Source organism: Dipodomys merriami, unplaced genomic scaffold, assembly GCF_024711535.1.
Source record: "Dipodomys merriami isolate MVZ:Mamm:240054 unplaced genomic scaffold, mDipMer1.0.p SCAF_14, whole genome shotgun sequence".
Classification (NCBI taxonomy): domain Eukaryota; kingdom Metazoa; phylum Chordata; class Mammalia; order Rodentia; family Heteromyidae; genus Dipodomys; species Dipodomys merriami.
This window is the reverse complement of record NW_027202715.1, coordinates 18,605,993-18,630,629: the sequence shown is the minus strand read 5'-3', so window position 1 is coordinate 18,630,629 and position 24,637 is coordinate 18,605,993. Positions and strand designations below refer to the sequence as shown.

The window sequence follows — 24,637 nt, the reverse complement described above, 5'->3', positions numbered from 1 at the left end:
CATATTGCACATACTTTATATTCAGTGTTTGATAATTCCAAGGTCCATGAGCCTTACCTGTCTTGATTCTGTTGCTTTTCACTCTGGGTGGATTTCCTTACACTTGTGCTATTTATTTATTTATTTATTTATTTATTTATTTATTTATTGCAATATGAGCTACTCCTTTTCTTGGTAACTTACAGAAATTCTTTAAATTACTTTTTCCAGTTGCTGTGAAGTACTGGAAATTGCTACTACACTGGAACTAGTTGAAGCCCATCTTCCCTTGCTATGTTGTACCATGGAGGCACTGTGAATTCAGATATCACATTCACATTATGTACTATCATTTTGCATAGTTTTGAGAGATTTTCTTCTTCTGAGTGTCGGGTTCAGAAAAGAAACCTTCTTTTGTGTTTGTGAGGTTTATTTCTTGCACATGGAAAAGTGTGGTAGTTTTTGCCGTCCCTTATTAGACTCTGACTTTGAGTAGGCCCTCACTATACCTTGTTTTGGTTCAGGCATCTTCAGGCTTGGTGCCCGCTGAGGGAAACATCTAGCTTTGGCAGATACTTTATCTTGTAGGATTCTGGGTTTTTCTCTCTTTTAGTGTTTGGTATATTTCTTTGTTTCAGTTCAGTGGTGGCTAACAACAGTTTAATGTTTTGGCAAGCTTTTAAGTTATTTCACTTGGAAGGGTTGCTGCAGCATTTATATATATTGTTGGATCTAGCAGTTCCATTATAGTGCTTTTTGTTTGTTTTCCCCCCACATGAAGGTCTTTCTGAGCCTTCTCATTCCCACATCTTTTCTATGTTATGCAGATGCTAATATGACTTTATGAGTGTGCAGCCATCCCAGTCATCTCTGGCCAGATGAACACAGCTCTCTGCATGAGGAGTACCACTGATCTTTCAGGCTTGAGCTTTTTCTAAATCTGGGTCCTCTAAATTTATCTCAGACTTTTTTCCCCCCTCAAGCCAAGGCTTCATTCTTAGCCATGTTTGTTATGCTTCTTGGTATTCCTGCCATGATTGATTAGTTCCGTATTAGTGCCATTTGCTACTTTTCTTTCATTGGTCTTTGGTCTCATTTTGTTGTTTTGTTGTCCAATCTGAACTCTTTGTTTTCTTGAAGGATGATTTGTAGATTTCTTCGTAGAATGAAGGACAGTTACAAAGAAATGCCTTCTGTCCCTCAGCTTATTTCCTTCTGAGTTGGGCTTTAATTTCTAATGTGCACACACCCCTATCTCCTCTTTCCACATTTACGTAATTGCCATTTTCTTCACCTTGATGCATCCTGAGGTGGCTCTATCCAGATGGTTGGGTGATTTCTCTGTCCCTGTTTGGTTGGAGGCAGGGATCCTCTAAAGCTTTGCTCTGTGTTAAAATTTCTAGATCTGTTCTGAGAGTCTATTAAAAGTTCTCTTTGCCCAGTTGGAAGAAAGTAATTACATACTTAAAACTTCAACTACTGAACTAATCTACACTGTACCCCTGAAGTAATTCTGATATATAGAGTCAAGCCTATTGTTCTTTCTCCCAAGTTGCTCATTTCTCCCTAGTAACACAGTCATTGGTCAGAAGATAAGGAAACCCCTTGGTGGGGAATATTTTGTTTAGGTTATTACTTGCCATTAGTAAGAGAGTGGTGTGCTAGAGATTTGACTTTTCTATGTCTTCCCTAATTGTCTTAACAACTATCTTGTGAAGATGAAGACAGCTTCTCATGTGACACGCTGTGGTTTTGTGCTAGGACACAAGACATACTCATGACTTGTAGAGTTGATCTTAGCTATAAGTACTTAGTCTTCACCAACATAGAAATGTAGAGATCCACAAACAAGGGTCCCATCCTAGCATGGTCACGTTTCATCAAGTCTATCTATGTTAAAAAAAAAAAATGACTTTTTTATTGTGAAAATACTGTACAGAGGGGTTACAATTAAATGGGCAAAAAAATGACTTTCTTGAGCTAAGCTTCCATACAGTTCTTGACCACTGGGATTCTGTATCCAATGCTATTTTTGTCCTATATGTGGATATTAGAAAAGCTTAGTAATCACTCTTTCCCAGTCTATCTCACAAAAAACTAAAACATAGAAAGTTCACTTCACAGGGCTGGGAAGGTGGCTCAGTGGTAGAGTGCTTGCCTTGCATGCATGAGGCCCTGGGTTCGATTCCTCAGCACCACATAAGCAAAAAAGAAAAAAGCTGGAAGTGGCGCTGTGGCTCAAGTGGTAGAGCGCTAGCCTTGAGCTGAAGAGCTGAGGGACAGCACCCAGGCCCAGAGTTCAGGCCCCGTGACCGGACCCCCAGAAAAAAAAAAAGAAAGTTCACTTCACAGATGGTAATAAAGCTCAGTGCTATAGCTTTTTGTTTGTTTTAGAATTATTTATTCTCGGATATTACCAAAAGCTAGTCAGTTAGCTAGGACATGCCTGTATGGGTCACAGATTATTGAGAGTCAAGTTAGGCTTTGAGAAATGTTGGTTTAATTTGGCTTCAGTGGCTCATGCCTGTAATCCTAGCTACAGGAGGCTAAAATCTGAGATTCGTGGTTAAAAGCCAGCTCAGGCAGGAAAGTGTGTGAGAGTCTTATCAGCAATTAACCACCAAAAAACTGGAAGTGGTGCTGAGGCTCAAAATGGTAGTGTTCTAGCCTTGAGTGAAAAAGCTCAGGGACAGTGCCCAGACCCTGAGTTCAGGCACCACAGTTGGAAAAAAATACCCCTCCCCCGAAACAAACCTGAAATAAACTGCTGATTGAAGCCTGATTGCATACCTGTACTCCTTAAACTAGAGAAACTGAGACAAGGCATCACAAGTTCAAGAGTATCCTAACTACATAAGTTCTAGGCTAGCCTGGGCTACATAGGAAGACCTTTTCTGAAAAAGAAGTGTTGCTTACCTGTAACCTTAGCATTGCAGAGGCAGAAGCAGGAACATCTTGAGTTTGAGGCCAACCTGGAGCTACATATTTCAAGTCTCTGTCTCAAGAAACAAAACAAAGGAATGTTGATTGAAACTCTGTTAGGTATCAACTGCTAGGTTAAGTATAAGGAATATTGTCAGGAACAGATTGGCCTCTGACCTGCCTAAGTCTGTTATCAAGTTAGGAAATTAGGAAAAGACCTCTGTACCTTCTTGTTTCAGCTCTGGTAGAATTCAAGCAGTCCATCAGAAGGGCTGGACCTAGCTTTAGGAAAACTTCAGCTTCACTTAAAACATTAGGATTTTTCTTTCAGTTTTAAGTAAGTAAGGAAACAAACTTCTAAGTAGGAACTTCCACTTTTTTTCTACCTTTCAAACTTACTAAAACTACAAGTTAGGGCTGGGAAGATGGCTTAGTGGTAGAGTGCTGGCCTAGCATGCATGAAGCCCTGGCTTCCAATTCCTCAGTACCACATAAACAGAAAAAGCCGAAAGTGGTGCTGTGGTTCAAATGGTAGAGTGCTAGCCTTGAGCACAGGGCTTGGGCACTGTCCTTGAGCCTCTCTGAGTTCAAGCTCCAGAACTGGCAATACAAAGAAACAAACAAACAAAAAAACCCTAGCAGTTAGTTCACCTTGGAAAGCCAGTGTCTCTGATCTTCTAATGTATTGCATAATTGACTAGAATGGTAACTTTACAATTGGACATTTTTCAGCACTATTGAGTTAAAAATTTTTTTGAGATAGGAGTCTTACTATGTTGTCTATGGTATACCCAACTTCCTGGTCTAAGTGCTCTTCCTACCTCAGTGTCCCCAGTAGATGGTACTATAGGCATACATCTATGGTCATAGCCACCTTACCCAGTTCAGTCGTAGAAATCTGAATTAAAATGAAGGCTGGATGAGGTGGCTCATGCTTTAATTCTAGCAGCTTATAAGGTGTAGATCAGGAAATAAAAGTTCTAGGCCATCAACATTTTCTAGGAAAATGTAAGACTCCATCTCAACCAATAGAAAGATGAGTGTGGTAGTACTTGCCTATCATCACAGCTACCGCCTGAGCATTAAGCCATACCTATTTGAAAAATAGGTATGGCTCAAGTGGTAGAACACCTACCTGCCTAGTAAGCACAAAGCCCTGAATGCCCCCCCCCCCAACCTCAAATAATTATAGTTAATAATCCTAGACTAGGGCTAGTGCCTAAGTGGTAAACTTGTACTTTAGTATGCATAGGCCTTGAGTTTGATAATCAACACTGGGGAGGAAATTGTAATTCTGGTATTTTGAGTGGTACAAAATGTCCTATCCTATCGAAAAGAAATGATTCAATGAAGAAATAAGTGGATTGTGATCGGGTTGTATGTGGGCAAATGTAGGTATTTGTAGACAGTGCTAAGTGCCCACTCATTCTTATTTAGTAGTTATCATTCTGAACCAAAATTGGGCTTAGCAACAAAGTCAAGTTTTCTTCTGAGAGAGAAAGCAGAAGCTGCTCTCCTGCATGTAGTCAACCTCCTAATCTGTTTCCTCATCAAAGATTGTCAAGGTCAAAGTGGCAGAACATGCTCAAATCTGCATCTCTTCTTATTTATTGTAGGTTACCTCTGGGGGAACAGAAAGCATCCTAATAGCCTGCAAAGCTTATCGGGACCTGGCCTTAGAGAAGGGGATCAAGACTCCAGAAATGTATGTAAATGTGGCTGTTTCCTTTTCTGATATTGTTCCTTTGGAGTACTGCTGTATGAAATAGCCCATGAATCTGTTTTTGTGCTGCTTCTCTTCCTTTGCCCTCCAGTCCTCTTTTCTCTGCCTTGTCCCTCTGCCTTACCCTTTCACATCTAGCAGAATTTTGAATGGATCCTCCAGTTACTATTACAGACCTTGCCTGACCCTTTACATGTAGTGACTATACCACAATCACTTGGGATCCTCCTTCCAGAGGGGACCCACTTAGGAGCCACAACTTTAAATCCTTAATAACTTAAATGCTTTTAAGTTATCTGGAGCCTAAGGAAAACTGTTCACTTACTTTACTTGAGTATACATTTCTTAAATGTCGTAGGTTACCTCAGGTGCTTCCTAGGGAATGCTGTCTGAGAACTGTTTCTGGGAGAAAATACTTTAATGCTGTTTTTGAGATTTATTCATGTTGCCACTGTTACAAGGAAACTCAGTCATGAGAAACAGAGAAGCCACCATTTAAGAGGCCCAATTGTTAGTTTTTGTTGGAAAGCCAGAGGACTGCTGGTGGACTCTTGTCTCAAAGACCAGCAGCCCAGAATGCAGCTAGCATTAAGCTTATATAGGCCAAAACCACATAAAGTGTGTGAAGTGTTATGTATGAGCAAAGTGAACCAGATGAACCTAATAGAAAACCAAACCATCTAGGGAACTAACAGGGGAAATCAAGGGCTAATTATCTAGGGGAAACATAGACCCAGTCTCCTTACTTTACCACCTTTGTATGTTTGTATTGTTTGGTTAATTTTTTTTTCATTAGATTGTTTCCTGTACATTGTACTTATACTATACATTTTGGGTTAATCTTTTTGTTTTTGTTTTTTTGTTGTTGTTGTTATTTCTTTTTCTACTCCTGTGGCTTGAACTTAGAGCCTTGGGCACTGTCCCTAAGTTTGTTTTGCTCAAGGCTAACACTCTCACTTGAGCCACAGTGCCACTTCTGGCTTTTTCTGTTTATGTGGTGCTGAGGAATCAAACCCAGGGCTTCATGAATGCAAGGCAAGCACTCTACCACTAAGCCACATTCCTAGCCCTTGGGTTAATCTTTTTTACTGCAAGTCTCAGTCACTAGGGTAGTTCATGATCTCAAAAATCTGTATGGCTCATATTTACCTTACGAGAACATAACAGGCTGCCATTTGCATCCTAGGTAAGTTTTATATTTGGTATTCATTCATGATAGAGTGATTTCTCCCTTTAAGAGAATAGAGTAATTGTAGAGTGGAGTAACTGAGGGAGGTCAGAAAGCAAATATGTACTTGTGACTGTTTCTCTTTCAACACTGTTTACAATTCTAATTTGAACTTGTAGGAAAATGGAGATTTCAGTTTTGTGTAGGGTTGTGGTCTTTGACTTGGAAGGATCCATTGGCCTGATTGTGCTTGACTTCTGCTCTCCCATCCCTATTGAGCAACTTCACAGGTCTGCTAGAGCATGGGTCTCGAAGCTTGCTTCTTATTGAAGTACACTGGTAGCTAACCCTTCACCATGATCTGAACCTGCTGGTCCTGGACTTTGTCCTGTCAGTCCCAATTCATACCTTGGATCCTCTCCATTTAGAATTATTTTTTAAGTTCTCTCTCTTGTTGCCAACAACTTCCTAAATAGCAAGAGAAAGTTTCTATGAAAACTTAGTTAACCTCTTTTTCTTTATACTTAGAAAACAATATATAAACGATATGTGTTTGAGGGAAAATAATCAGAACTTTCCTCCTAGTGATTTCAATTAGCTAATGTGTCCTCACTTGAATCCTGTTTTGTCTGTTTCATTATTCTCCTCTCATCATGTAGTGTGGCTCCCCAAAGTGCCCATGCCGCATTTGACAAAGCAGCCTGTTACTTTGGGATGAAGATTGTACGGGTTCCACTGAACAAGATGATGGAGGTGGATATACGGGTGAGTTCTTTGCCATACTGACTGCCTCTCTGGTTACAAACAGCCTCTCCCCACCCTCCAAAAAAGTATGTAACAGCTGGAGCAGTAAAAAAGTTGTCAGTGGCTGTGCTGATGAGTGCACTTCTTTAGATTTTGTAAAATGCAAATGGATGAACTTGTTCCAAGACTCATTGTCATCTTAATAGTAATTGTTTTTATGCCCCCTATTTTAGAAAAGCACTTTTTAGAATACCATCAGAACCATACTTGCTGAAGTTATTATGTTAGTGCAGTGCATAAATGAGAGTGAGTCCTTACTGGGTTAGAGTTTGTTAGTAGCTTGTGGGGCGGGGACTTAACATTTGGATTTTTGGACCTTAGCTCCACAGTGTTGCATTGTGCTCCCAGCCAGTTTTCCCTCATGCTCCTATGCACAATGTCTGTGTCCTGACCTCCTGCCCTACAGTGGGAGGTGTCTTCCAGGTATGTGATGGACAGGCCACTAGCAGCTACTAGTGGACCAGACTCTGTGTCAGTGACCCACATTTCCTCTTGTGGCAGAAAAGAGAACATCTGTGACATGGACTCTCATTTTCCCTTCAACTTTAAATCCCTAGGCGATGAGAAGAGCCATCTCCAGGAACACTGCTATGCTCGTCTGCTCCACCCCACAGTTTCCTCATGGTGTGATAGATCCTGTCTGCGAAGTGGCCAAGGTGATGAGAGAGCTAGACTGCAACAGATTGAAATTTTAAAATAGAATCGAATGGCACAGCAGTTGGCAAATAGTAGTAGTTTTTGTTTGGCAGTTCTGGGGTTTGAACTCTCCAGGGTTTCACACCTGCTAGGCTCTACCACTTTAGCCAAATAAGCAGCCCTTAGAGGCAGTTTGATTTTAGATTTGACCACAGAATAGTTAGAGTAAGCCCTGGAGCTCTGTTTGGAGCTTCTGAAGTTACTGGCATCTGCTTGGGGAAGGCCTGATTGTGAAAGAGAATTCTAGAATGTGTTCACTTTTATATTCTCATCAGGAAGAATCCGCATATATGCCCACCAGCATTCCACACACTTCATCTTAAGTAGCAAAGGAGGACTTTCCCTAAGTCACAGCTCTGTTCATTTCCTGCTTAGTGGTGCTGGCAGCTTGAGATGGCACATGTTTAACTATAAAGTAGATGTCACATTCCAGTTGGGTTGTTTTGAAGGCTAAATACTACTGAAAGATAAAACTTGTTTAGGAATGTCAGATGTCAGAAATAAGTTCTTACATGGGGTGAGGTGGGGGGGAGAACATGCAGAATAGCCTTGTGTTTATAGCATACCTGTGCAACCCATGTTCTGCAAAAGTTATATTCTCTTCTCTTCTTTGTTTTTTGGAACTAGCTGGCTGTCAAATACAAAATACCCCTTCACGTGGATGCTTGTCTGGGGGGCTTCCTCATTGTCTTTATGGAGAAAGCAGGATACCCACTGGACAAACCATTTGACTTCCGGGTGAAAGGTGTGACCAGCATTTCAGCTGATACCCATAAGGTGAGCTAAGGAGGAGATAAAATTAAATGCTTGTGGGTGTTTATTTTGATTATTAACCACAAAATAAATTGACAAGTACAAAATTAAATCAGGGTCTTAGGCAAGGCATTCAGATGACAGGATATAGGTGATATAGGTCCTTTTCCTTGGGAAGAGGACCCCCATACACTTAGAATGGTTGGCTTACAAAGTTTGAAATGCCTGTGTTCACAACCCTTGATGTTGTGAGGTGAAGTCTTGGTCATTTGGCAATTCTTGCAAATATTCAGAGATGGAAAAAGTGTCAGTGGGCTCAGACTATGTACCTGGTTCAGATTATATTTTCATAACTGTTCTGAACTAGAATAGTGAAGATTGCTCTTCAAAATCTGAAGTTATTTACAATAAACTTGTAAACAGAATCTGTCCTTCCCAATCAGCTTTAGTGCCCTTTTCCTTAACTATCTAGTTCTGTATGGGTCTGGGAGCAGATTAGCTCCATGTTGTTAGCTCAGCAAGAGTTACCTAGGAGTCCACATTTGCTACACAGTGTGATTTCTGGGTCGACTCTATATTCTAGCACCATTCTGTTCTTAAAAGAAAGTGCAGGGGCTGGGAAGGTGGCTCAGTGGTAGAGTGTTTGCCTTGCATGCATGAAGCCCTAGGTTTGATTACTCAGTACCACATTAGAAGAAAAAGCTGGAAGTGGCACTGTGGCTCAAGTGGTAGAGTGCTAGCCTTGAGCTCAAGAGCTAAGGGACAGTGCCCAGGCCCAGAGTTCAGGCACCACTACTCTACACACACACACACACACACACACACACACACACACACACACACACACACACACACACACACACACACACACACACACACACACACACACACACACACACACACACACACACACACACACACACACACACACACACACACACACACACACACACACACCACACAGCAAAAAAGATGGATGTAAGCCACACACACACACACCACACACACACAGCAAAAAAGATGGGATGTAAGCCACACACACACACACACAAACACACACACCACACACACCACACACACACAGCAAAAAAGATGGGATGTAAGCCAGATTATGATTTTAGTTGTTCCATGTGATTTGGTTCCCATTCCTCTTGGCTTGCAGTAGAAATCTGTCCTTATTTCTACCCTAACCCATCACCTCAGAGAAAGATTTTAAACAAGGAGAGCCACACACTGGGCAGAATTCCATTCACTGCCCAGACTGCTCTTCCCTAACATCAGATTCCCAGCCCCAACACAGAGGTTTCCTTCTCCCCCTCAACACTGTAGTTTGAACTTTTCACTGAGTGGGAAGCATCTTGGAGACTCTGTCATATTTGGGTATGTGCATGTGTGTACATGTGTGCACACATGAAGGGAGGGTGACTGGGTCCTCCAGGCAGAGCTACGTTCTCACCCATGTGCTTCTCCCCTCAGTATGGCTATGCCCCCAAAGGCTCATCAGTGCTGTTGTACAGTGACAAGAAGTATAGGAGCTACCAGTTCTTCGTTGACACAGATTGGCAGGGTGGCATCTACGCTTCCCCAACCATTGCAGGCTCTCGACCTGGTGGCATTGTTGCAGCCTGTTGGGCCGCCTTGATGTACTTCGGTGAGAACGGCTATGTTGAAGCTACCAAACAGATCATCAAAACCACTCGCTTCCTCAAGTCAGAGTATGTGTGGAGAACGGGATCCTGTCTTGTCTCTTGTTTTTTCTGCTAGTCAGTTCAGGGTGTGTGCTTAATTGTGCACCTAGCCCTAGTCTATTGATCACCTTCTTAAGGACCAGGGCTGAGGGCAGCAGTGCAGGAGTTAGTGCTGGGGGGAGGAGAGGGACTTTTTTTTCTCTGCTGTAGCTTGGGAGGGATGTAGAGATATGTGAGCCAGTGGTTCTGATTCATTAGGTCTTTTTTTTTTAAATTTAATTTAATTTTATTTGAGAACATACTATACAGAGGGGCTACAATTACATGGGAGGATAACGCATACATTTCTTACCAAGCATTGCAGCCTCCTCCTTTGTTTACCCTTCACCTCCCTTCCCAGCCTCCCCCCTCCCCCCACCCAATTATACCCCCCCTTCCCCCCCCACACCGACATTGTAAAGTTGGTTTTGACATGACATTTTGTACTTCTCATTGTTGCAACAGGTCCACCTGAATCCTTAAACGACTTGTTTGTCCCCATCTCCTCCACATGTTATACTGACATCAAATATAGTGAAAGCGGGGGTTACACTGTGGGGGAGGGACATACAAAGCAACAAAGAAATAATCTTATAAATGCATTAGAAACACATGCATGAAAGAAACGAAAACATTAAAATACATATTTAAGGGTTCATTTTCATTAGGTCTTGAGTTTTGGACATGGGTTGTTTCTAAGGTTTTGTGTGTGTGACTGTGATCTCTAAGTTCCACTGATCCCAGCCTGTCTCTGTTTAGTGTAGAAGATGAGAAGGTTAAGCTCCAGAATGTCAGATTGTGTTATAGGGAAGACTAGGTGATTAAAAGATACGGTCAGAGGAATCTGTGTGACTGAATTTCCTTTATGTTTGTTTGTTTTCAGGCTAGAAAATATCAAAGGCATCTTTGTTTTCGGGAATCCCCAACTGTCAGTCATTGCACTGGGCTCCCGGGACTTTGATATCTACCGACTGTCTAACTTGATGACTGCTAAGGGGTGGAACCTGAACCAGTTGCAGTTCCCCCCCAGGTATGCATGAGGAAGACTCTTGTCCTCCCTATTTGCTCCCCATCATTTGGCAATTTGAGGAGTGAGAAGATCCGACACACACAGTTTAGCTGCTCGGCTCTAGCACTTCAGTAGCAGCTCTATGAGCAGCAATATGATGCGTAGGATTGCCGTCATGCCACCTGGTGTTATTAGACATAAGGAACAAGAAAGAACCTAGCCTTAGGCTGGTAGAATTGGGTGCCAGCATCTTGAGACAAGTAGTTGGTCATGTGGGCTTCCCCCTCTCCCCAACCTCATACTCTCATTCTTCATGTACACAGTCATGAAATTGTGCATGTAAGATGCATGCTACCTGAACAATGTTTTGCTAAAATTCTGTTGGAGGTGTCTGATCACTCAGACATGCTTCTGTGTTTTTCACTATGCTTTTCTAACCTAACCTTCCATGATGCCATGAAGTCCTCCCCTCAGACCAAACAGGTCTGTCCTGTGTCCTTTATGTACAGCTTACTCTTCAAAGGTTGCTGCCATTACCAGCTCCATTTGGACTCTTTTTCTCTTCACAATTTTCTACACCCTATCATCCCTCCAGGGATTTACAGTTTCTTCATTCAGTTCTTTGAGACCCCAGCCATATGGTCCTTTTCCTGTGAAAGCATGTCCTCAAAAGTAAAAGTGTCTCATAAAGCCAGGTGCTAGTGGCTCATGCCTATAATTCTAGCTGAGATCTGAGGATCATGGTTTGAAGTTAGTCCAGGCAGATAAGCCCCAGTACTTGCACTAAAAAAAAAAGTCTCAGAGGTCATGGCTGAAGGAATCATGGTTGACAGTTGGGGCAGGCAGAACAGAGGATATTTCTTGACCATGCTGAGAAGCCCTCAACCACTCAGACTTGACAACCAAAGTATTTGAGAACATCAATGGCCAGGATAGGGAACAATAGAAATAATGTGAAGAGGCAGTCAGCAAACTCCCATATCCAGGTCTGCTTGCTTTTAGAATGATGTCTCTGTTTCTTCCCCTGCAGCATTCATTTCTGCATCACGTTAGTGCATACCCAGAAGCGAGTAGCAATCCAGTTCCTAAAAGACATCCGGGAATCTGTCACTCAAATCATGAAGAACCCTAAAGCCAAGACCACAGGAATGGTAAGAACTCCTGGAGAAATTTCCCATAGAAGTTGGGTGCTGGCATAGAAGTTAGTTGTTGTTGATAATATTGGCTCTCCCAGGGTTGTCTGACATCTAAGATGAGGTGTACCTTGTTAATTAGAAATGGTTTTACAAAAGCAGAAGTTGATTTTGTCAATTTGCAAAGAATTTTGATACAGGAAAGTCAATAAGCATTTTTTCTCAGATTTATATATATATATATATACATACATACACACATACACATACATATACATACAGAGACATACACATATAGAGACATATACACTCACATACATATATGTATATATATAGCAGGAGGTGGTTTTGTCCATTTGCAAAGAAAATTTTGACACAGGAAAGACAGGAGTTTTTCTCTAGATTTACACACACACACACACACACACACACAGAGTATCCCACAGAATAGTGCTTTTACACACACACACACACAGAGTATCCCACAGAATAGTGCTTTTATCCAGGAAGTACCTGTAAAAATCATGCTAGCTGTTTTTTGATGATGAAAGGATGCAGGAAATGGGCAGGACGGGTTGTGATTTACAGGTGTGAAGCTAACACTGGTGGGAGAAGGGGTCCTATCCACAGCATCCTCACTAATGACTCATTTTGTTTGGATTCACAGGGTGCCATCTATGGGATGGCCCAGGCAGTTGTTGACAGGAAGTTGGTGGCAGAACTCTCCTCAATCTACTTGGACAGCCTGTACAGTACGGACACTATAACTCAGAGCAACCAGATGAATGGCTCTCCAAAACCCCGCTGAGCTTGGGCCCTTTTTGGTCCCAGGGGGCTTATGGCCTTCAGAAGGTTCTTGGGATATGCAACAGGCCACACACAACTTTGACATCTGGTCCTGCTCCACAGGGCACGAGATTGATCATGTAACAGTTTCAGCCTCAGGATTTGGGTTCCTCTTTTGTTAACTTTGTGGGTTTTCAATTGGAAGACCCAGAAGGATTCTTCATAGTATAATGAATTTGCCCTTGTTATATAAACGTTGCCCTAGGAATTGTTTGAGCCATTTCCTTTTCTAACTTCTTTAGCTTTCATCTCTATTTAATGGCTGAGTGGCCATTCTGACTTGTCCTGATCCCTTGGGAAAGCCAGGAGATAGCATATGGGGATCTTTGCTACCTCAGGCAGATGTTTTGGTGGCCAGATGGGAGGCATTTTTGTAACTAATGTTTCCCCAGGTGGGTATTAAATGTGTCCTGAGAAGGAGGCCATTTTAGCCCTCTGTTTATGAGTAAGTCAGTTGTCTCTTAGAATCTCTTTCATTGCCACTTGTTTCATTTTTCCAGGACCCAGGTTGGCTAAGTGGTTGGTGCGTGTGGTGCAGGATGAGCAACTGAGCACATGGCTCAGTCTCCCATGGCATGGCTGGGAGTACTTCAGGCCCTGCTTCACCTTGGTTGCCACCATCTTTGTAGATGCTTGTTGGCAGATACACCCATTGCTTGTTGTTCTTGTTGTAGAATGGGACAGGAATGTGGTTTCCAGAGAATTAAGTATTTGCTGGATGAGTAGTGGCAGTAGTCATGCACAGCTGGGCCCTTTCCTGGATGGTGGTGAGAGAGTCAGAGCCTTTGCTGTGCCTTCCTGAATAGCAGCATAGCTGAGCACCCAGGCTCATGTGGTGGGTGGTGGGCCTCCTTCTCCCATTGCCTTAAGCCATGATGTAATGAGAGTATATTTGCTTGCAGGACAGGCTTGAAGCATCTCCATAAGTTGCCTTGACTTATCTTAGGTGAAAGTGAGGAGGGTATAGGAGAGATTTTTTTTCTCCCCAATAGTGTACTCTTCCTGCCTTTACCCTTTATTCAGCTTCCAGAGGTACTATGACAAGTTACCTCAGGTACGGTTCCTTTTTCTGCCCAGGCTTGATGGAGCACTGTGGAATGGGATAACCTTTTGGGGGCTACAAGAATATGGTGGCAGACAGCTGTAGGAGGCCCTGGCCATCCCACAGCCTGGGATTGATTTGTAAGACGAGTTGCTCAGGATGGTACAGGACAGGCCCAAACCCTTGGGTCCACTTCCTACTCTCTCTGTTTTGGGGGCCTTGATCTAAGTAGAGTCACTATCCTGTTCTCATGACATCATACTATGTGCCTTTCTCCTCAGCAGTGAGCTGTTTCTGACTCATAGGGGATGGGCCAGTCTTGAGGCTTCTGTTTGGGTAGAAGAGAACTTAGGGCTAGTCAGGAGAAGCTTTGCTGAGTTCCCTTCCCCTGCCCAGGGCTCCTGAATGCTCATCCTCTCCTGGCTTGTTTTCTAGGTGTGCTCACTGGGAATGCAGGCAAGGGGAGTTCCACACCAGGCTTTCCTTCTGGCACATCTGTTGGAAGCAGTCTTTCTTTAGCATTGCACTTCTCACCAGGAACTGTGACTAGCTGACCATGGCTTCGTATGGCGGTGTGTGTGTGTGTGTGTGCGTGCGTGCATGCTTACCTCCTGTTTGCCTTACGATACACTGTAGGGTTCAGGAGTCGTGGCTGTTCTTGTGTACAGGTGTCAAGGAGTAGCTGAAATCTGTAGCTACATGCTTTCTTCAGGGAGGGAGCCTCGAGAGAGTAGCTGTGGTCAGAGCTATGTGGCAGCTGTCTCCAGTCTCTAGTGCATCATGTTGGAGGAGGCCCAGGGACCCAGAGCCACCCCACAAGGCACCGCTGTGGCTTATCAGCAGCTAACCTAGAGCGTCACGCATCCTTCCGATTCCCTGGGACCAGACCTGAGCCACTTGCTTCCTCTATGCTGTCACAGCATTGGTGTGTGGGGGGGGGGGTTAGGGAGCGGTAGGGGGATGAGGGTGTTTTTAAAGGGACCTACCATAGCCACTTTTAATTGTGATTCAGAGCCTTAGTTTGACTTAACACTTTTATGAGCTCTTCATTTTGTATATGTGATTTTATGTGTGCACATAAACCTAGTCTGTGGCAGAAGTGAGTAGATTGACTTTGTGATATCATGTTAGGAAGTCACATTGGCTTCTGCAAAGTCTGTAAAACTTTATACTGTCTTTTTATTGCATTAGAAGGAAGTAGTTCCTGCGGGATGGCTCATTGGTGGAGTGGTTGCCCGGCATGTCCCAGACCCTGGGTACCATCCCCAGATAGAACAGAAAAGTGAAATAGTAGTCCTGTGAATGTACTACCATGTCACTTTTAATATTACCAGTTTTATACTTGGAAAATGGTACTTGCCTCTTTTAAATCTGTTTTGTCTTCTCTAACCTCTTCCCTATGCCCATTTCTAATTACGGCAATAATTTCTTAAAAAGCAATTAAATAATTAAATGTCCCAAATTGTAACCATTGTGGATGGTGAATTTCTTTAATTTTTTTAATTTAGATTTTATTGTTGAGGTGATGTACATAGGGGTTATGGTTACATAAGTAAGGTAGTGAGTACATTTCTTGTTGAACTTGTTACACCCTCAGTTTTCTCCCACTTTCCCTCCTCCCTAATTGACCCCCCAAGTTTATTTATAAAGATCATTTCCAACACGGTGTCTTGTGAGTATCACTGTTGCATTGGTTCCCTTTGTCCTTTGTCTCACCATTTTTTTGTTCCCTTTTCCTCCCTAATTCAGATACAAACTTATAAAATACTTAGTGTACCAAAATCAAATGCAGTGAGAACAGGGGATAAACCATAGAGGGGGAAACACAAAAGAAAAATGAAATCACCTAGTACGTTGAGAACAACAAAAGAAAACCTCTTTGAACCATATCTTGGGGTTTGTTTCACTTAGCATCATATATGGTCATATGTACATAGCTTTAGAGCTTTTCTGCTTATCTGATAAGATTATCCTAGACATATACTAATTATTGCCAATAAGGGAAACCATGGGACCTATGTTTCTTTGAGTCTGGCTTACTTCAGTTAATATGATTTTTTTTCCAAGTCCTTCCATTTCCTTACAAATGGGGCAATGTCATTCTTTGTAATTAAAACATAGAATTCCATTGTGTATATATACCACATTTTCTTGATCCACTCATCTACTGCAGGACATCTTAGCTATGGTGAATAATGCTGTGATAAACATAGCTAATTTAGTATGGCCTTGTTTGTGGTCATTTGTGTAAATGCCCAGAAGTAGGATTGCTGGGTCTGGCACAAGAACGGACCTAAGGACCAATGGAATTGAACTGAAGACTCAGAAATTAACCTGCAGATCTATGGCCACCTAGTCTTTGATAAGGGAGCCAAAATAAAATAGGATGGAAGAAAGCCTCTTCAGTAAATGGTGCTGGCAAAATTAAACACTTGTAGAACATTAAAGTTCGATCCTTATATATCACTCTGCACCAGAATCAACTCCAAATGGATCAAAGACCTCAAAGTCAAAGCAGACACCCTAAAAACATTACAGGAAGGAATAGGAGAAACTCTAGGGTTCCTTGGCACATTGGCACAGGCTGAAATTTTCTTTAAAATAAAGACCCAGAAACACAACAAATCAAAGAAAGGTTGAACAAATGGGATTACATACAACTGCAGAGCTTCTGCATGGCAAAAGTCATAACTAGCAAGATCAATAGAAAGCCCACAGATTGGGAGGAGCTCTTCACTAGCCATACAATAGACAAGGGCCTCATATCCAAAATATATTTAGAACTCAAAACATTAAATCCCCCAACAACAAATCTTCAAAGAAAACTGCCTTGTGGGGCACTGGTGGTTCACACCTGTAATCCTACCTACTCAGGAGGCTGAATTCTGAGGATAGCGGTTCAAAGCCAGCCTGGGTAGTAAAGTCCAATAAACCACCAGAAAACTGGAAGTGGCACTGTGGCTCAAGTGGAAGAGCACTCGCCTTGAGCTGAAGAGCTGAGGGACAGTGTCCAGGCCCAGAGTTCGAGCCCCATGACACTACCACCACCACCAAAACAAAATTCTTATTAATAAGCGGGCTAAAGACAAAGACTTCTCTGAAGAGGAAATAAGAATGTCCAATAGACACATGAAGAAATGTTCAACATCTCTGGCTATAAAAGAAATGCAAATCAAAACAACTTGAGATTCTACCTCACCCCAGTTAGAATGGTTATAATCAAGAAATCTAATAACATGCTGGAGGGGATGTGGCCAAAAGGGAACCCTATTACACTGTTGGTGGGAGTGTAAACTTGGAAAGTAGCATGGAGGTCCCTCAAAAGGATAGTGTATTTCTTTGTTGTTTTCTTGTGTTGTGCACACATGAGATCGCAAACAGTGGTGGCTTTTGGATGGACTGCTGGCATGAGATCTCCCCCTACTGGCGAAATTGTGTGTGCCCCTGACACTACCACTAAGACAGCAGTAACCCATGCTTTAATAGGGAGCTAATTATTCTTTCTCTATACCAGGAGTGAGAACAGACCTATTTGTGGAAGTCTGGAATTCAAGGCCTTACATCCTCAGGCCCAGGAACCTTTCTTATGCTTTCTGACATCTTAATCATCCACTTCGGCCTACATCTTACTGATAGTATCCTTTGGTCAGAGAGCCACATTGCCCAGCTGGAGAGAACCTCCAAAACCAGCCTAATCTGATTTCAAGCCTAAACGTTTGGTTTAGGGGATGATGGAACTAACTCTGTGGATGATCTTCACACATGCATAGCCACCCAGCATCTTGGTCCATTTTGGTAAGTTCTGAAGTAAAGTTAGTCCAGATCAGCAGGCTGTCAGGTAGTGCAGTTTTTGTTCTGGCTCTCAGAGTGTTCCAACTGCCAGAATGAAGGCAAGGAATGCTGTATTTGCTGTAGTTATCACCCAATAGCCTGCTTCCCTGAGCACCTGCACAGCCTGAGAGGCTGGGGTATGCTTGCGTCAGGAGGGGCGTACCTCACACAGTGATGAGGATACTGGTGGCTTCCCTAGCAGCTGCGCACTTCTTTGCCTTCTCTGGGATTCGGCTAGATGCGATAGTGACAGGAGCAATGACCTAGTGTGACAGCCACAGCAATCAGGCTTCCTCAGCCTTTTCCTGACTTGGAATTTTAATGCCCTTCCTTGTTTTCACTTGTGTGTGTGTCCTCTTGTCATAAATCCTCCCTTATAAATGTCAGCTATTCAGATTAGCTTTTGAATAAAGTTGTTTCCAAAGAGCTGCCTGTTATCTTTTTGTTGTTAGTTGAGGGTATTGTTTTGAGGAAGTTATATGACAGCATAGCCCATAACTCCATGGTGGCTGTCCTTAACTCTCAAGTCACTTCATCAGGACACACTTAGAAACCTTGTCAGAAATGGCACAGAGGAGGCAATGTCCAAGTTGTGATGTCTGTTAAGCTTTGCAGTGGAGTTGCCCATGGAGTATTGCTGATTGGATTAGCAGATGCCTAGAAGGGATCCAGCTAACCCGTTTGACAATATGTTGCTTCCATTTGGACTCAGGCCAACCCGGTTGTGATATTCATTGCTAGATGCCTGGGCACACAGTGCCCAAGCAGCGGGTCACATCTTGTGTCATTAGTGAGGACTGCTGGGAGAAGACTACCTGCCTGACACAAGTGACATGGTGCTTGTATGCTGTGCACGTGTGTGAGAGACAGCACCAAACACCCTTCTCCCATCCTGGTACATCTTAGGTATATTCTGCTCCTGGCTGGGGGCCTGACCTTGATAACAGTGTCTAGCTGCTTGGGTGGTAGATGGCCAGTGTCGTGGACTGTGGTGTCTTCTCTCTATAGAGACTTCCACTGACAATCTGAGAACAGGAAGCCACGTGGATTAGAAATCGCCTCTTCTGACACTAGAGCCAGTGCATCAGTCAGAGTTCTCCAGGGAAGCAACCAACTTACACAGAAGGAAGGAGACTTCCGAAGGAATGAACTCCTATGTCTACAGAGGCTAGAGCCCCGGGAGAGCTGATTTGTCAGTCCAAAGGCCTGCAGCAAGTCTGTGTGTTCCTGTTTGAGTCTAGGAGCAAAGATGAATGACCCAGCTCAAGGTAGACAGGAGTTCTCTGCTATTTGAAGGAAGATTAGTCCTTTTGCTCTACCAAGGGCTTCAACTGACTGAGACCACTACCCATATTAGGGAAAGTGGTGTGCCTTACTAGGGACGGATTCAAACGTGGGCCTCATCTAGAAATACCCTCACACATAGAACCCAGAATCATGTTTGGGCTTTCCATGGCCTAGCCATGCTGACAGGAAAATTCAGCCATTAAAGTAGGAAGAAAATATGACCCTGGCTGCCTTTCTTTCTACACATAGATCCCTATGTACTTTCCCTGTGCTCCCATGCCACCTGGCTGTCTGTGTCTCAGGAACCCTGGGGTTTCAGATGCACTCTTGTCACCATTACTTTCTTATGTCTTGTTGGTTCATTTTTTTCTTTCTTGGTCCTCAGGCTTGAACTTGGGGCCTGGGCTCTATTCCTGGGATCTTTTTTGCTCAAGGTTTGTACTCTAGCACTTGAACCACAGCGCCACTTCTGGTTTTAAGGTGGTCAACTGGAGATAAGAGCCTCACGGACTTACCTGCCTAGGTGGCTTTGAACTGAGATCCTCAGTTCTCAGCCTCCTAAGTAGCTAGGGTTACAGGTGTGAGCTGTCGGCGACCGGCTCCTGGTTTGTTTGTTATCATGACATCTGGTATTGCCCTGGTCAATCCTAACGAGTCAGTGGTTTTCCAGTTTGATTGCCCTACATGATAATGAGCCTGAAGGTGCCCTGAATACAGCTTACACACAGTAAGCACTTTCCATTCAATGCCCATTGGTTTAGGGTACATCTCAGGGTACAGCACTCACCTAGCAAGTCTAATCCTCATAACTGCAAGAAGAAATAACCTGAAAACCAAACTAATGGCTACTGCCAAATTTGGGTTGACCTGTGGAAACGAAAGAAGATTCTAGAGCCAGAGATGAAGTGATACAGTAGTTTTATTGGAAGCATGAAAGCACAGGCATTTCTGTCATACAGGAGGGGGTTTGTTAGGATTCTGGCTTCTGCAAGGGGACTTTATTTCACCCTCAGTCATGGAAATGAACTAGCCAGATAATAGGACATAACCCAGAAAGGACACCACTACTGTTTCTGGGAAATTGCAAGCAAAGGGAGAGCTTGTTGAATTAGCATAGTGTAACAGAGCTCCAAGGATGGAGAGAGGGGGAGGGTGGGAAAATGTCTCGATTCCTGGGGCTGGCAGTAATGCTGGCATCTTTTGGCAGCCAAGGACACTCCTAAACAGAGGCAGTAGGGTCAGCCTGGCCGTTCTGACTGTAGCAAGCATTGGGGAACACGGGCTGCCTTGTTGAATCACCCTGTTCCCTTGAGGCCTGCAGAGGGGAGCCATGTCTATGTCATGGACACTGCTACTTGTTCGATGAAGCTGGCCAGGTTTATGTCCCTTTCTGACAGGCCTGCACACTCATGGGTGCTCAAGGTGATGTGGACCTGAAACAAAACCACAAGTTCAGCGCCTGCAACCCACTGACTTCTCTGAAGACAGAGCCTCCAGCTGTCTCAGTCTACTCTGGGAACAGTAGCTAGTCACTGCCATTTCCTCTGGCGACAGCAGCCAGTCACTAACAGTGCTTTGGGGGATAGTAGCTGGTCACTGCTCCATCCTGGGGGTGGTAGCCAGTCAATACTGTCCTTAGGGACTACTTCCCTGTAACAACAATGCAAAATTCATCCTCTATATCTCCCTTAGATGTTTTCCAAAAATAATGATGTCAGCTACTGAGATTAAAACCTTAATACATAGGTGTCAAAGGCAACCTCAGTGCTAAAGGCAAGACCCACACCTGTCACAGATTCCTAAACACTACCCACTTACAAATAACCTCTTCTTCTTTAATGCATTTTGTTGTTGTTGTTCTTTGTACAGGTACTGGCAAGGCCTGGATGTGCTTTTTTACTTAAGGCTGGTGCCACTTGAGCCACAAATCCACTTCCAGATTTTTGCTGGTTATAATTATAGATAAGAGTCTCACAGACTTTCCTGCCCAGGCTGGCTTTGAACTGTAATCTTTAGATCTCAGTTTCTTGAGTGGCTAGGATTACAGGCATAAACCCTTGGCACCTACCTCTTTTTAATGGTTTTTATAAAGCAGTACAACAGAAAGCTATAGGTGGGTGGCAGCCATTTAATGATGGTTTCAATTCATTAAGTAGACAATCTGATCTGTTAGATATGCGTAGGTATTGTGGGCTTTTGTCAAGATCTGCTCCAAACACAAGTATCTCAGTGTTCTAATTTGCATTTTCTTAATTTGTAAAGAGACTGACCATTTCCAGAGATGTTTATGTTGGTTTTAGGAAGGAGATGAACGGATTGAGGGGACAGTCAACCTATGGGTGGAGAGGCCTGGGCCAAAGTCCAAGGGAGAGCCTTCACAATCAGTTGGTGATTTTCAGAATCAGACAGGGCAGAACACAGTAGGGACACAGGACCGCTCACCTTGTTGTACACGTTAAACCATTCAGGATGGTGGTCCAACTTCTCAGCCTGAAGGGCCACTCTTGTCATGAAGCCAAAAGCCTATCTCAGGAAAGAGAGACCCTTTTAAGTGTTCTGAGAGAAAGACTCCTGGCACCTTTTTATGGCCAGTTAAGGCCTAGCTTCCTACAAAGGACCCTTGAGCTCAAGTCATTTCCTGAGTGACATCCTGAGTTGTTACCCGGTTCTGAGGCAAGAGTTAGAGGCTGTCTCTGAAGCAGAAAAAGGTCTTCTTGCTAAGATGGCTAACAACAGCAGATGCACCAGAGAGTGAGTTTTGGCCAGTCATTGGCTATCTATCAAAATGCCTTCAGAGGTACACCCATTTGCTATCTGACCTATCTTCTCTAAGTTCTCTGTAGCGAGGGCCCATCTTCCCACTCTGCACTCTCAGAGAATGGCCCTGGCCAGGTTTGGGAAATGATTCCCCCGCGCCCCCCCACCCCCCAGCCATTTTCTTTTCCCAGGAAGGGAGGAACAAGCCTGGAGTGTGGCCCCAGGCTTAGCTCACATACCCTGTTGAAGTCTTTGAAATGGAACTGCTTGAAGATAGCATCTCTTCCTTCCAGCTCATTCCACCCCACAGCCCTCAGGTTTGGCAGCAGCTGATCCCGCTCCTCAGCACTTAGCCTGTGTGCTTTGCCAGCCTAGAGGGCAAAACAGAGGTCCAAGGGCATTCCTTTTTATAGGGAATTAGGTCCAGGCTGGCAAAGGAGATCACTCCTGACCTGACCTTTGGGGGAATTTCATCAGCCCCTTCCAGCTGCTCTGACCATGGTGACCCCTCAACAGGTCTTCACACAGTCCAGGGAGCATTGACAAATCTAGAGGTCTTTAGGGTGGCGCTCACCTGCCAGGTGGTAGTGGACTGTGAGGCTGCAGATCTTGGGTGTTACACTTCCCCTAGGGAAAGACCCCCTCCCCAAATGCCAATCACCAGGATAGAGAAATACTAGCACCCTCCCACTCCACCCCCAGCAGGCTGACTCCCCAGGCAAGCTCTGTTATGGTAAGAGGGCCTAAAACAAATCCATCCCAGATCCAGCTTTCTATGATGACCTGTCAGGAAGACTCACTGGCCTTTTCCTATCATCTTTGTCCTGTCTACTCCCATTCACTGACCCAGAGCTTTCAGTTGTACTTTAGAAGAAATGGGCCTAGAGGGGAATACACTGTGCATACTGTTCTCCCTCCATCTCTAAACTATGACAGCACAGGCAGCTTCTCAAAGTATGATCTGTGCATCTCCAGCCCTGGGGCATTCACAGCAGGACTTTAGGACACTGTTAGCCACCCTGCAGTTGATAGCACAGGCATACCTCCACAGGTACCTGATCAAACCCCCACGCAGCCTCCCGTTCCCTAGCTACCAGGCTCAGATTTTCTCTCTCCTGCCACAGCTTAGGAAGGGAGGCCACAGTACTCAGTCCCAACGTGAGGGTAGCTGGTCCAGAGATGGCAGACAGCATACCCAGTGGCCCATCCTATCTGCCTACTGTGCGGAAAGTGCTCAAGGCAGCCCCCACGTCACCAGATTCAGGCTACAAGTGGACTGCAAAGGAAACACAGAAGCAAGCATCATGGCACCCAGTCTCAGAGTTTAAGAGACCCTAGGACTCCAGGCTTCTAAAAATAGACACACATCCCCATCCACCCATCCCAGACAGAATGTCAAACTGCAAATCAATTTCCTCCGTCTGAGGGAGGGAGCTGAGCTTTTGTAAGCAGCCCACAGTCTGAGCTGGACTGCAGGTCAGGCTTAGGGCTCGGTTTTGCTATTTACCATTCAAATGGCATCCATATCTCCTGCTTTCTTGGATGAAGGGTAAGAACCTCTACCTCTCATATTAGGAGGGGCCACTGGGGCACTATCAAGTAAATATCACTTGCATGTTATAAGTGCTTCCTGGATGGAGGAGGCCTGGGATGGGTGTGACAGATGTATGCGCTCTTGGAAACCTTTCCCTCTCTCCTGGTGCTGTGGTCCCTCTCCTGCCCTGGCTGTGGAGGGCTGCAGAGTAGACAGCAGAGATACGCATCATCCAAGGCCCAATAGCAGGTCTCCTTTCCAGAGCTAGTCCTTTCCTGGGGTTGATAAGGCTTTGTATCCAGGGCAACCAGACTTCAGCCAAGGCATCAGATGGCTTGAAAGGAGGGAGCTTTCTCTTTGGGGTTTTCTAGAGCCTCCAAATCTCACAGCTGACTGACAACCTCTGAGCTCTAGGGTCAGAGGGGGAAGTGCCTGTTTGCTTAGTAAATCAGGTCAGCTTCCAGTCAAGTGTGCAGAGGGGGTTACTGATTACACAAGCACGCATCATTGAGGCCTTAGGGCCCTTCCCCAAGCCACAGCAGCCACCCAGATAACCTTGAAGTCCTCGGCTTTAGCCTAGAAGGCCAGAAAGGGGCTTATTGGTAAAGCTGGGGGTCTCGAGGTACCTGGACAAGCAGTGCAAAGGCCCTGAACTCCTCCAATCTGGGGGCAGCGATCTTGAGCTACCACGGGCCCCGCCGAGGGGTGCAGACTAGACGCAGGATGTGTCCCAAGTGTGCACAGAGCCCCAAGTCTCTCCAAACTCCATACCCCGAAGTGCAGGCGGGAGAGGCAGCAAGCCGGCACGTCGAGGACGCACCCATCCACCCTCCCGGGCAGCGGAAGCCTGGCAGTCGGGCCTGGGAGGCCAGCCCGCCCCGCTGGGCTCGCCACCGACCGCCACCGCCCCTTTCCGGGGCCCAGCTTCTCCAAGAGCCAGCGGCCAGAGACTCCGACTCTGCAAGCCCGCCCCCCCCAAACCGTGCTCCTCAGGGGGTTCCCGGGGATCCCCCACCTGCCCCCCTCCACCGCACCCCGCGCTCCCCGGGCCTAGGCGCTTGCGCCCCGCAGGCGGCTGCTCACCATGTCCACGCGCGCGCTGGCAGCAGGTGGCGGCGGAGAGGAGCGCGCAGGGCCGGTCGCTCGGGAGGCCGCCCCGGGGCGGAGCCGCTCTCCCTCCGCACCGGGTAATGATTAACCGCAGGCAGACGGAGCCTGGCGCCGGTTCAGCCCTTTGCGGTGCTGTTGCTGCTGCGCAATCCAGCAAGCACCAAGCGGACAGAGGTGCGCCGCCCCCCACCCCTCCAGAGCCCGCTATGGTCATTTGCCAACTAGCCACAAAGTGCAAAGCCACCCCACCTTTTCTTCAAACCAAATCTGCTAGCACAGACATGAATTTGCACCTATTGAAAGCACAGTCTTTGAT

General features: G+C 44.9%; 2 protein-coding genes across 9 annotated transcripts in view; one reads left to right on the top strand and one right to left on the bottom strand.

The window, feature by feature from the left end:
* Positions 1-15,270, top strand: part of Sgpl1 (sphingosine-1-phosphate lyase 1) — a 45,725-nt gene extending 30,455 nt beyond the window's left edge. For all 4 annotated transcript variants that reach the window (XM_070020909.1, XM_070020911.1, XM_070020908.1 and 1 more), the window contains exons 8-15: positions 4,518-4,606; positions 6,452-6,557; positions 7,154-7,252; positions 7,920-8,069; positions 9,522-9,760; positions 10,656-10,802; positions 11,812-11,932; positions 12,582-15,270. In XM_070020909.1, coding sequence (XP_069877010.1) covers positions 4,518-4,606; positions 6,452-6,557; positions 7,154-7,252; positions 7,920-8,069; positions 9,522-9,760; positions 10,656-10,802; positions 11,812-11,932; positions 12,582-12,722 — 1,092 coding nt within the window. In that variant the 3' untranslated portion in view covers positions 12,723-15,270. The remainder of the gene's footprint in view (positions 1-4,517; positions 4,607-6,451; positions 6,558-7,153; positions 7,253-7,919; positions 8,070-9,521; positions 9,761-10,655; positions 10,803-11,811; positions 11,933-12,581) is intronic.
* A 4,551-nt stretch (positions 15,271-19,821) lies between these two features.
* Positions 19,822-24,398, bottom strand: Pcbd1 (pterin-4 alpha-carbinolamine dehydratase 1). 5 transcript variants are annotated; one of them, XM_070020902.1, is made up of 4 exons: positions 24,295-24,398; positions 21,917-22,048; positions 21,363-21,443; positions 19,822-20,353 (listed from the first exon to the last, which is right to left on the bottom strand). In XM_070020902.1, exons 1-4 carry the CDS (start codon positions 24,295-24,297, stop codon positions 20,255-20,257), a joined length of 315 nt encoding a protein of 104 aa, XP_069877003.1. In that variant the 5' UTR covers positions 24,298-24,398; the 3' UTR covers positions 19,822-20,254. The 5 variants fall into 5 exon arrangements, with proteins under 5 accessions (XP_069877003.1, XP_069877005.1, XP_069877007.1 ...); XM_070020904.1 differs by lacking the exon at positions 24,295-24,398 and adding an exon at positions 23,838-23,860; XM_070020906.1 differs by lacking the exon at positions 24,295-24,398 and adding an exon at positions 23,292-23,310.
* Between the last annotated feature and the right edge of the window lie 239 nt (positions 24,399-24,637).

Coding starts and splice junctions, on each gene's coding strand:
- Pcbd1 (XM_070020902.1), bottom strand. Junction 21,444..21,916: donor ATTTCAAAGACTTCAACAGG/GTATGTGAGCTA, acceptor TTCCTGAGATAG/GCTTTTGGCTTCATGACAAG. Junction 20,354..21,362: donor GGTTTAACGTGTACAACAAG/GTGAGCGGTCCT, acceptor GTTTTGTTTCAG/GTCCACATCACCTTGAGCAC.